Source organism: Camelina sativa, chromosome 10 (assembly GCF_000633955.1).
Source record: "Camelina sativa cultivar DH55 chromosome 10, Cs, whole genome shotgun sequence".
Lineage (NCBI taxonomy): Eukaryota > Viridiplantae > Streptophyta > Magnoliopsida > Brassicales > Brassicaceae > Camelina > Camelina sativa.
In genome coordinates this window covers 19,741,157-19,753,622 of record NC_025694.1, presented here as the reverse complement: position 1 = coordinate 19,753,622, position 12,466 = coordinate 19,741,157, and the positions used below count along the sequence as shown (strand labels likewise).

At 38.8% G+C, this 12,466-nt stretch overlaps 2 protein-coding genes across 2 annotated transcripts; one reads left to right on the top strand and one right to left on the bottom strand.

The window, feature by feature from the left end:
- Positions 3,521 to 4,497, bottom strand: LOC104720527. Its single transcript, XM_010438418.1, has 2 exons — positions 3,702 to 4,497; positions 3,521 to 3,555 (listed from the first exon to the last, which is right to left on the bottom strand). The coding sequence occupies exons 1-2, from the start codon at positions 4,495 to 4,497 to the stop codon at positions 3,521 to 3,523; spliced, it is 831 nt and encodes a 276-aa protein (XP_010436720.1).
- Positions 5,871 to 7,226, top strand: LOC104720526. Its single transcript, XM_010438417.1, has one exon. It carries the CDS (start codon positions 5,871 to 5,873, stop codon positions 7,224 to 7,226), a length of 1,356 nt encoding a protein of 451 aa, XP_010436719.1.

Below are 12,466 nucleotides of genomic sequence, written 5' to 3'. Positions count from 1 at the left end.
TTTATCATTCAGAATCACGATTGTAATATAAATTCGAGTTTGTTATATTATTTTCTGAAAAATTTATATTAGTATTTTTGTAGAGTTTTTTAAGAAAAAAATATTTATTTTTTATTTTAACAACACCAATATGGAATATATTGAATCAAATTGATTTAATTAAGATTATAAATTGTTGTGCAATATACGACGGGTTATATTCTAAGGTGGGGTTTTTGGTTTTATGATTTTAATGGATTTGAAAATCCAAACAAAAATCATGTCTTATTCAATCATTGATTTTAAAATAGTTATCAAAATTATGTGTTATTGGTTATATGATTTACAAATACTCGTTAAAATCCCATGTTATTCATTAAATGATTTGTTTTTGGATTTTAAAATCCACATTATGTTTTAAATGGATTTGAAAGTGTAAAATAGAAGGATTCAAATCCAAGGATAAAACATGTTATTTCAAAATCCATATGTTTTGATTTTCATTATTTACAATTCTATATGAATTTAGAAATCACATTGACATTAACAAAATTAATATTAAAATAGTATATTAACAAAATATTAAATTAAAAACTTGCCGCGCGGTATACTATGGGTGATAATATAATTAATGATTGATTTTTCATGTTCAAAATTTTGTAAGATAATGAATAATCTCCGTGAGGAGGCTCGTCTCATATATGACCATTATATATAGTGTACATCCTAGGTTAGGTACATTGAGAATATTCTATACAGAACAATAATAAGAATATTTCCATATATCTATTCTATCACTCCCCTACAGTCGGAGCGTGAGGAGGACGAATGCTCAGAATGGACCAAAAATCAAGAAAAAACGGTGAAGGTAAGCCTTTAGTAAAGATATCGGCATATTGATATGAAGATGGAACATGTAGGACCCGTACCTGACCGAGAGCCACCTTCTCACGAACGAAGTGAATGTCAATCTCAATATGCTTAGTTCGTTGATGCTTGACAAGATTGGAAGTGAGATATACAGCACTGATATTGTCACAATATACCACAGTCGCCCGATTGAGAGGAATGTGGAGTTCCAGGAACAGATTATGTAGCCAAGTAGCTTCGGAAACGGCATTTGCGACTCCTTTTTATTCAGCTTCAGCACTCGAGCGAGATACCGCGGGTTGCCGTTTGGACGACCAGGAGATCAAATTATCACCGAGAAAGATGCAAAACCCAGAGGTAGACCGGAGAGTAGTGGGACAACCGGCCCAATCAGCGTTAGAGTAAGCAGTAATGGTGCTATAAGAAGTAGGAGCGAGGTACTCGGCGTCAGAACAGGCAGTAAGGGTCGTGGCAGAGTTTTTATAAAAATGGAGACTATGAGTCAACGTGCCTTGCAGATAACGGAGGATACGCTTAAAGGCATTGAAATGAGGTTAATGTGGAGCATGCATGAAGAGGCACACTTGCTGGACAGCAAAGGAGATGCCAGGGCGTGTAAACGTCAAGTACTGTAGTGCGCCGGCAAGACTGCGATACAATGTCGGATCGGCGACTCGTGGACCCTCATCAGCAGCGAGCTTGCCTTGCGTATCAACCGGAGTGAGACATGGTTTGCATTTACTCATCCCAGCGCGAGCAATAATATCTGCGGCATAGTTGCGTTGATGAAGAAAAAGACCGGTGCTGTTACGGATGAACGTGATACCAAGGAATTGATGAAGGTGACCAAGGTCCATCATTTTGAACTCCTTATGAAGAGATGCAATGAGCAAGTTAAGAAGAGGAGTCGAGGAAGCAGTAAGAGCAATGTCATCAACGTACAGGAGCATATAAGCAAGATCAGAGCCGCGTTTAAGAACAAAGAGTGAAGGGTCAAATAAACTTTGCTTGAATCCAATCTTCTTGGGAGAATTGGCAAAACGTGTGATCCAAGCGTGTGGTGCCTGTTTTAGGCAGTATAATGACCTGCAGAGCAAGAAAACATGATCTGGTTTAAGAGGATCAACATAGCGGGGAGGTTGATGCATGTACACGACTTCATCGAGGTCACCGTTGAGGAACGCGTTCTTGACGTCTAGTTGACGAAGAGGCCAATCCCGAGTGATGGCAAAGTGGAGAACCGAGCGAATGGTAGCAGGTTTGACGATGAGGCTAAATATCTCATCACAATCGACACCAAGCTCCTGCGATTTACCGTTGGCCACTAACCGTGCCTTGTAGCGAGCCAAGCTCCCATCTCCATGAAACTTGTGCTTGAACAACCATAAACAACGAATCACGTTAGTGTTAGGAGGTCGTGAAACAAGGTTCCAAGTACCATTCTTAATTTGAGCAGAATATTCCTCATCCATGGCAGGATTACAAAACGGATCCTTTGCGGCATGTACGTGAGAGGACAGAATGGGAGAAATAGCATTAGATATACCACTTTTGCTACGAGTGGTCATGGGGTGAGTTTGTGGAGGTGGATTTTGAGGAGGTAAGACGAGAGGAACAATGGGAAGAACGGAGGGACTATTCAAGGGAACGGTGGGGATAGACTATTTTATGGGAGGCAGAGAAACCGAAAACACAGGTGGAGGTGGGTGAGCCGTGTTTTTTAATTTTGATAAAGGGAACACGGCTTCATCAAAAATGACATGCCAAGAGAGAATGATCTTGTTAGTAAAGAGATCAAGGCACCTGTAACCACAATGATTAGAGGGATATCCAAGAAAAACATAAGCAGTAGAATGGGGAGCAAGTTTATGTGGAGAGGTGGGAAGAAGGTTAGATAACATAAACAGCCAAAGATGCGAAGGTGAGAATAGGATACCGATCTTTGGAACAGTTTAGTGAGTAGATTCGCATTATCAATTGTCGATGATGGAGTGATGTTCAGTAGATAGACCGCGGTATGAAGAGCTTCGACCCATTAAAATATGGCATGCTTGCTTGAACAAGTAGGGTGTGAACGATGTTGTTGATGATGCGTAGCATTCGTTCAGCTTTTCCGTTTTGTTGAGAGGTATGCGGACATGAGAAGCGGATATTTGTCCCCTCCGACGCCAAGTAGTCGAGTAGCATGCGGTTGTTAAATTCTCTCCCATTGTCACATTGAAGGGACTTGATACGACAGTTGAATTGAGTCTTCACATAGTTTGAAAAATGTAAATATCTGCTGAAAGTATCACTCTTATGTTTGAGTGGGTAAATCCATACAAACTAAGAAAAATGATCAAGGAACAAGAGATAATATTTGATTCCACTTAAACTGAGAGTAGGAGAATTCCAAAGATCCGAATGAATAATATCAAAGGGTTTCAAAACCATAGTATTAGAAGAAATAAACAAAAGACGAGTGTGTTTGCCAAGTTGACATTCGTGACACACATTATTAGACTTATTAAACGAAATAGAAGTAGAAGAAGAAGATAGTTGGAGATGATGTGCACTACTAAGGTGACCAAGACGTTTGTGCCACACATCACTTGACAGTGAAGCCGCCATGAAAGCATGTGGTGAGACGAGCGACTTGGAGGGAGCCACCGTGTAGAGCGGACCGGGGCTGTCACATCGAAGTAGCTTGATCCGAGTGGGAAGATCCTTAAAACAAAAACCAAAAGGATCAAACTCAAGTGATAAATTGTTGTCGGTGATAAAGCGACAGACAAAAATTAAGTTTTTAACAATAGAGGGGCAAACAAAAATATTTCGGAGGTGAAAGGGACAAGGAGAGGAAGAGAGAGTACCATGACAATAGCTGTTGTGATGACGTCCGCGTCCACCACGGTTGTTACGTCCGCCACGTCCACGGCCACGACCGCCACGGAAAGAGAAACCGGGCTGGTATTGAGGATGAGGGCCAGAACTGGACGAGGTGAACAGCACATCCGGACTAGAGGGTTGATGAGGGGAGGTGGGAGTGACACGATATTGTTTGGAGAGACGCTCTTCTTCCATGATGAGCATCGAGCGAGCAGTCGAGAACGATGGGAACGGTTCACGATGTTTGATCACGTTAATGAGACTGTAAAACTTATGGGTTAAGCTGTTAAGCAGATGGAGCACAAGACCACGATCGGTCACCGGGGAGTCAACGTTGGCAAGGAGGTCGAACAGAGTCTTCAGCTTCTTGCAGTAGTCATGAACACTCTGGTCCCCGATGGTGATTGTGTGAAGCTCGTTCTCTAGTTGAAGAGCCCTACCTTCTTTGTTGTCGCAAAAGCGAGCTTCAATCGTGAGCCACAAGTCACAAGTAGAGCACTTCGCCTTTATGACCGTGTCGAGAATGGACTTAGAGATGGTGCCGTAGATCCACATCTTAACAAATCTGTCACGGTCTTTCCAGACAGTGTCGGTGTTGGAAGAAGGGCGACATGAGCCATCAAGATGGCTGAGAACACTGTAGCACAGACCGTGAGTCTCAAAGATCTCACACCACTTGTCGTAGTTGAGTTTCTCCATATCAAGGACGATGGGAACATATGCCCGGATCTGAGAAATATCAAAGGGCTTGTCGTTGGAGGAAACTGCTGGAGCAGTCATGGAGAGAGGACAACAGAACAAAGCAAAAAGAGAAGAAGAGAAGAATAAACGAGAAGAAGACGGAGAACAAAGAGAAGAAAATAGTGGAGTTGGATCAGTTGTACGGCTAGGGTTTAAGATGAACCTAGTGCTCTAATAGCATATAAGATAATGAATAATTTCTGCGAAGAGGCTCGTCTCATATATATGACGAATATATATAGTGTACATCCTAGGCTTAGGTACATTGAAAATATTCTATACAGAACAATAATAAGAATATTTCCAAATATCTATTCTATCAGATATAACCAATCACAATGCCAGAAAATCCTCTACACTTTTTGTGTCTCGTTTTCAATGTTTTTTTTTGTTGTTTACATTATTCATGTATAATATATTTATGTCTTTTTGTTTTTAGGAGTATTATTTTTATAGCTTGTGAATTACTTAGGAGAGATTTAGAGGAGAAAAGTCTTTATAAGGTCTAGGAAATACATTCTTTGAGATAATGCTTTGCGCAACTTCGTTTTGATGTCAAACTGAATGTAAGAAAATCTGACTTCGTTTTAATAGTAAATGTCTGACTTTGGCTCATTTTTGGGTATGCACCAAGTAGATCCGCTTAGACAATATCAAACTTGGTTGGTGATGAGAATCGATCATAGTCAAAGGTTATTTTCTAACACAATGATATATGAGGCGTGCAAACGATATAAACCGATCAGTCCAACAGCGCCCCGAGTGGCAATTATGCCTGTTTTTCCCTTACCCTCGGCAACAAACGGTCTCTCTTTTTTGAAGATGCATTATTTGAACGACAAAATGAACTACATCAGAAGGACACAACACTAGTACAAGAACAGAGTATCGAGTTATCTATGTCGGCAATTATATAGCTTGAAGACTTACATAAGATTAGAAGGCACGAGAAGCATCTAGAAGATAAGAGAGTTTCATGTTTACAATGGGAATGTAAACATGAGGAAAAAGGATAATTTCCTAATCCACAAAGAAAAAGAAAATTGTCCAATTCCTATTAGAATTAGATTAGGTAGTTTGCTAATTAAATAGCCAATACCTAGGTCTATAAATAGGGGTGCTAAGGCAAGGTTGAGGTTTAGCACAAATAAGAGAAAGTTAATCTAGCTACTAAGTTTTAGTCTTTAAGAAAAAAGAGCTAAGAACTTAGAGAGAGAGCAAGAGGTTTTCTTTAAGAGAGTTTTGAGAGATTAGAAAATTGTTCAGAACAAACTTGTAAAAAGATTTTCTATCAATCAAAAGAGAGTTAAAGAATTCATTGTTTCATTGTTCAGATCATAAGTTATCATACTTTCAATTGGTATCAGAGCAACACTTGTTCGGATTACTATAGGTGAGATTCTGCGGACAAGATGGAGAGCTATGAAGATCTGATCAACAATAACAAAGTCGTCTTGGATGATGGTAACTATGGGTTTTGGAAATCAAGGATCAAATTTACCATAGGAGGCATTGATCGACTTGCTTGGAAGACTGTTCTGGAAAAGTGGGAGGAATCGACGATCAAGGACGAATCAGGCAAGAGAATTCCCAAACCTGAAGCAGACTGGACCGATGAAGAACAGAAGAAATCCAAGTACAATTCAAGAGCATTGAGTGTTATTCATTGCAAAGTAGGGAGGAAACAGTTTGATCTAATTCAGGGGTGTGAAACTGCTAAAGAAGCATGGGATATTTTACAAATCCAGTACGAAGGAACCACAAAAGTGCAAAGCTCGAGAAAAGACATGTTGGCTTCACGGTTCAAAAATCTAAGGATGAAGGAACATGAATCAATATCAGACTTTAGTTCAAAGTTAAGTGCCTTTGCTCAGGAAGCATTAACTCTTGGAAAAACTTATAAGGATCAGAAGCTGGTCAAGAAATTCCTAAGGTGTCTTCCTTCAAGGTTCATGGGATACAAGACTGTGTTGACCGTTTCTCATGATCTAGACAGCCTCAGTTATGGTGAAGTGGTTGGAATGCTGCAAGCTCATGAGATGGAGCTTGATGGAATCAAGAAACCAAAAAGCATAGCTTTAACGGTTAGTAGAGACACATCTGATCAAGGAGAAGAAGATGTTGTGAGTTTATTGGTAAGAAGATTTGATCGTGCATTAAGAAGAATAGAACAAGGAAGTTCACAAAAGATGACTGGAGTGTTCAAAAAGACCGGTAAAGATAAGAAGGCTGATATGCAGTGTCATGAATGCAAAAGGTTTGGACATTTCATTCGTGAGTGTCCAACGATTAAGCTTCGAGATACAAAGTCCACAATTTGCAGAGGTACAGGACATACACAGGAGGGATGTGTGAGTAATCTTAGAAACAAAAAGGAGAAGTCCATGATAAGTATTGAAGATGATTCAGATGATGGTAGCAGTAGTGAAGAAGATCTCATGAATCTAGTAGCAATGGTGGGGATTACTGAATTTGAGAATGGAGTAGAGGTAACTAATTTTGAATCAGAAGATGAGGAAGTGCTTGATATTGTTCAAAGCTACAAGGAAGTCCGAGAAAAACTCATTACCTTAGGGAAGGAAAATCAAGACTTACTCAAAGAGAAACTACATCTTGAAGCTTTGATCGCATCACTACAGAATGATTTGGTGGATGAAAAAAAGATTGCTAAGGAATCTGTGGATTTAATAAGAGAAAAATTGATGCTTTCTGCAAAAGCAGACAAGCTCGAGGAAGAATTAATTAAGGAGAATAAGAAAACCACATAACTTCAATCTGAACTCGATCAACAATACAGAAAAATTCACATGTTTGCAGGAACAAAGCAACTTGATAAGATCTTAAGCTATGGAAGAACTGAGAAAACTCATAAAGGGTTGGGTTTTATTGAGAACCAAGAAGACAAGAAGACAACAACTAGATTTGTTACTGTTGGAGTACATCATTCTGAGTTGGAAGCTTCAACATCCACATCTGAGAGGTCATTAGGCTGTTATTTTTGTGGAAAATTTGGGCACTATAAACGGTATTGCTCTAAATTCTGGGAAAAAGTCTATACTTTAAAGCGACAAGGGAGATCTTTCTGGAATGGATTTAGGAGACAGGTTTGGATAATAAAGAATAATTTGTATCAACCATAAGCAAGATCATCAGGACTTAGGTGCAACATGGCTATGATTACTGAGGAACAAGAAGACTCTGAGCCTTAGTTCTTTGATAGTGGGTTTTCAAGGCATATGACTGGAACCACGAGTAACTTGCAGAATATTAAGAAACTAAAGGGAGGCACAGTAACTTTTGGAGAGGGAAGTAATGGTTACATTCAAGGTAAAGGTACAACATGTGATTTAGAGCTTCCACAACTAGTAAATGTCTATCTGGTACAAGGATTGCGAGCGAATTTGATAAGTATCAGTCAACTATGTGATGAAGGCTTGACGGTTATGTATACAAAGATAGACTGCAAAGCGGTTGATGCATCAGGCAGTGTCAAGCTCTATGGTGTGAGGTCAGGGAACAATTGCTATATGTGGCAGAAAAATTCATTCAAATGTTTTAGTGCTCAAGGTAGTATAGATCTATGACATCAACGACTAGGTCATATGAATATAAGGAACTTAACCACTCTTGTCAATAAAGAAACTATTCGAGGAGTACCCAAGCTTAAAGGAGAGGAGAATATGGTATGTGGACCTTGCAATCAAGGAAAGCAAGTCAAAATTCAGCATAAGAAGGTTCCAGAAGTACAGTCAAAGTCAGTTCTAGATCTGGTTCATATGGATTTGATGGGACCAATGTAAGTTGAAAGTTTGGCTAGGAAGAAATATGTATTTGTGCTAGTAGAAGATTTTTCCACATATACTTGGGTTCGTTTTATTCGAGAGAAAATAGAAATTGTTGATAGTTTTAAGATTTTGGCTTACAGTTGCTCAATGAAAGGGGTGGAATCAAGAGAATCTGAAGTGACCATGATGGAGAATTCCAAAACGAGTCTATGAAAGAATATTGTGAACATCATGGGATTTCACATCAGTTTTCAGCTCCAAGAACTCCTCAACATAATGGTGTGGTAGAAAGAAAGAATAGAACTCTTCAAGAAATGGCAAGAGCAATGATCCATTGAATACAACATGCTACATAGTTAACAGAGTCTATGTAAGAAGAGATACAACAAAACTCCTTAAGAATTGTGGAAAGGGAAAACACCAAATTTAAGCTACTTTCATGTTTTTGGGTGCAAGTGCTATATTTTGAATGACAAGGATTATCTTGGAAAATTTGATTCAAAAAGCGATGAAGGGATATTTCTTGGATATGCTGAGAGTAGTACAGCATTTAGGGTATTTAACAAACGCACAGGGATTATTATGGAATCAGTGAATGTGGTGTTTAATGATCGGTATGTTCCCATTAGAAATAATGATGATTCTGACAGTGATGCAGAACAAGTAAGTATTACTAAAGTGCAAAATGAAGATTCTGGATTAGACATCTCGGATCGTGGTTCAAAATCTCAAGAAACACGACAAGTACACAAGAATCATTCTGCATCAGATGTTATTGGAAACATAAATGAAGGAATGAAGACTAGAGGAGTTCAGATTGACTTTAAACAGATGACTAGTCACTATGCAGCACTAGAAACTGTCTACTTTGAGTGTTTTGTGTCAATGGTTGAACCAAAGAATCACATAGAAGCTGTTCAAAAAAATTTCTGGATAATTGCCATGGAGGAAGAACAGTTTGAACGTAATGATTTTTGGGAGTTGGTTCGTAGACCAATAGATGTGAATATCATTGGGACTAAATGGATTTTCAAAAACAAGATTGATGAAAGTGGAGTTGTGGTTCGGAATAAAGCAAGGCTGGTTGCACAAGGTTATACTCATATTGAAGGAGTGGACTTTGAAGAAACATTTGCTCCAGTCAAGACTTGAATCAATTAGATTGTTTTTGGGTATGGCGTGTATCCTGAATTTCAAAGTATACCAAATGGATGTCAAAAGTGCTTTTTTAAATGGGATACTACAAGAAGAAGTTTATGTTGAACAACCCAAGGGTTTTGAAGATTCAGTTAAACCTGACTATGTGTACAAGTTAAAAAAGGCTCTTTATGTGTTAAAGCAAGCTCCAGGAGCTTGGTATGAAAGGCTAACTAGTTTTCTTATGGAGAAGGGCTATAACAGAGGAAGTGTGGACAAAACTTTATTCCTCTTAGAAAAAGAGGATGACATCATGATGGTTCAGATTTATGTTGATGACATTATTTTTGGGAGTACTTCAAAGAAGCTGGTGGACAATTTTGTGAACAGCATGACACAAGAATTTGAGATGAGTCTCGTTGGAGAGCTTAAATATTTTCTTGGGTTGCAGATTACTCAGTCTGATCAAGGGATTTTTATTTCACAAAGTACTTATGCAAGACAGCTTCATAAGAAGTTTCAGATGGATAAATGTAAAGAAGCCAAGATACCTATGAGTACTTCATTAAAACTGTCAAACGATCCTGATGGTAAGGATGTAGATGTCAAGCAGTACAGAGGGATAATTGGTAGTTTACTGTATCTTACTACAAGTAGGCCTGATTTGTGTTTCAGTGTGGGTATGTGTGCTAGGTATCAGTCAAATCCAAAGGAATCACGTCTTGAAGCTGTTAAACGGATTATAAAGTATGTGAAAGGGACTGTTGATCTTGGGATTTGGTATTCTAAAGGATCAAATAAAGGTTTAGTTGGATATTGTGATGCAGACTATGCAGGAAGTGTAAATGATCAAAAAAGTACTAGTGGAAGATGTTTTTTTCTGGGAAATAATCTCATTTCTTGGTTGAGCAAGAAACCAAATTCAGTATCTATGTCTACAGCTGAATCAGAATATATAGCAATGGGGAGCTGTTGTACTCAATTATTATGGATGAAGCAGATGTCAGCAGATTATGGTATGGATTCAGGAGTATTACAAGTATATTGTGATAACAAGAGTGCTATTGATATTTCTAAAAATCCAGTTCAACATTCAAGAACCAAACATATTGAAGTGAGACATCACTTTATCAGAGAATTAGTTGAAAGGAAGCAAGTTTTGATTGAGCATGTTGATATTGAGGAACAGTTAGCTGATATTTTCACAAAAGCCCTTGATTTTGATCGATTTTCTACCTTGAGAATTTCGATTGGGGTTTGTGAGATGTGAATCAATCACGAGATGATTCAAGAACTTGTACAAGAGAAGATGGGGTTTACGAATCTGGTACAGGTTAAAAGTTCTTGAGAAGTTTGTTTTTATTAGGATCAATTGTGGTTTAAGAAAACCAGAGGTTTTGGTTTGGGTTTATTAAAAAGGAGTTGTTCAATATTTACGAGAATATTTTTGTTGAGATATTTTTTTGAAAGAAAGAGGAGAGGTCGAGAGGCACTTCGTGTGTGTCGGAAAAAAAAAACAAAAGGGAGAAAGAAGAAGGAACGAATCGGAGATGGTAGGAGCAACTCGAAGTGGATTAGTGCGAAGAGCAAGGAAGTCGGAGATATCTCGGGATGATGGGGTTGTCAATCGCCTCAGTTAGTTGATGAGTCGAATGATGATGAAGAAGTTCAACCAAGAATTGTGCCATATGGATCTGACAGCGATGATGATTCATCTAAAGAAGAATCCGAGAAAAATCAAGTAGATCAAGGGGTAGAGGATCTCGAAGGAGAAAAACCAATGGATGATGAAGTGGAGTTTGTTGGCAAGAGAAAAGGGAAGGATTTTGTTTCGGAGTCTGATACAGAGATTGGGGTTGAAGAAATCTCTGTACAAGAGCAGATTGAGAGACACACTGAGAAGCAGAGGAGCAAGAAACAGAGAGAAGTTGCCTCCGCTAGCAAGAAGAAATCAAAACGATCAAGATCCGCAGAGTCAAGTGCTAGGAGTGTTCGGGCTAAATCTGGGTTTCGTTCTGATGTGTTTGTCTCCAAGGCAGCCAAATTAAGGTACTCTCAGTTCTTCTCTAGGAATTTGATGGCTGAGAGACAATTGAATATGTCTCAAAAGGATGAATTTGGGTTCATTGGAAAGATACTGGCATTAGGACTTGGAGCTACAGTTCTTGATCCTTCTATTTATGTCAAAGAGGTTATTTCTGAATTTTATGCAAATTTGCCAAATGGAAAGGGAAAGGATGGTGTTCAAGTGTTTGTGAGGCGACATTGATATGAATTTTCTCCTAAAGCAATTAATCAGGCTTTTAGTATTGCGCCTTTGACTAAAGCTGAGAAGAAAGCTGATGCAGCATTAGATAAGTTGAGTAAGGATGAACTCGCAGAATTTTTAAGTGACAGAGACAAGTTGACTTGGGCTAATTTGAAAGTTAGGGATCTACCTGAAGAAAATGCAGCTCTTTTGATGTTGGCAGCGTATAATTGGGTTCCCTCGAAACACAGGGATCATCTTTCAGTTAAGCGAGCTCGAGTAGTGTACAAGATTATCAAGGGCATTCGGTTTGATTTTGGGCAGTTGATTTATGATCAGATTATGAACATGAGTTGGAATGATGCTACACGTTATGTGATTTTTCCAAGAACGATCTTTGAAACACTTAGAGTTCAAGAAGGTCCACTTGAATGGTCAGATGAAGAGCAAGATGTATATGTTGAGCTTTATACTAAGGATGTCAGAACAGGGTATGCATATGGTGTGAAGTATAAACTGATTCCTGAAAGTAAAGAGACGACGCCAGTTTCTCCAGTTAGCAAGCAACCAGATGAGGGGTCTTCTTCTACTTCTGAAATAATTCAGTTGGGTAGCATTCGTGTGCCACACATTGCTCAAGAAAATGTTGAGATCTCGTATGAAGCTTTGGTTGACACAGCACAAGCTTTACAGAGACTTATAGAAGTAGTACACAGGCTCATACATAATCATCCTCTCTCAAAGATGATTTAGATGTTTTTAACTGTTGTGTTCTCAAGCAGGGGGAGAAGGAAAAGGAGCTGATCTGAGATTCTGGGGGAGTTTTTGTGGTCTGAGA

What these genes read in the sequence shown, in the direction of transcription:
- LOC104720527 (XM_010438418.1), bottom strand. Translation starts at nt 4,497, where the DNA reads ATGACTGCTCCAGCAGTTTCCTCCAACGACAAGCCCTTTGATATTTCT. An exon ending in TCACAACAGCTATTGTCATG is followed by an intron (nt 3,556 to 3,701) that starts GTACTCTCTCTT and finishes TTTTGTTTTAAG; the next exon opens with GATCTTCCCACTCGGATCAA.
- LOC104720526 (XM_010438417.1), top strand. Translation starts at nt 5,871, where the DNA reads ATGGAGAGCTATGAAGATCTGATCAACAATAACAAAGTCGTCTTGGAT.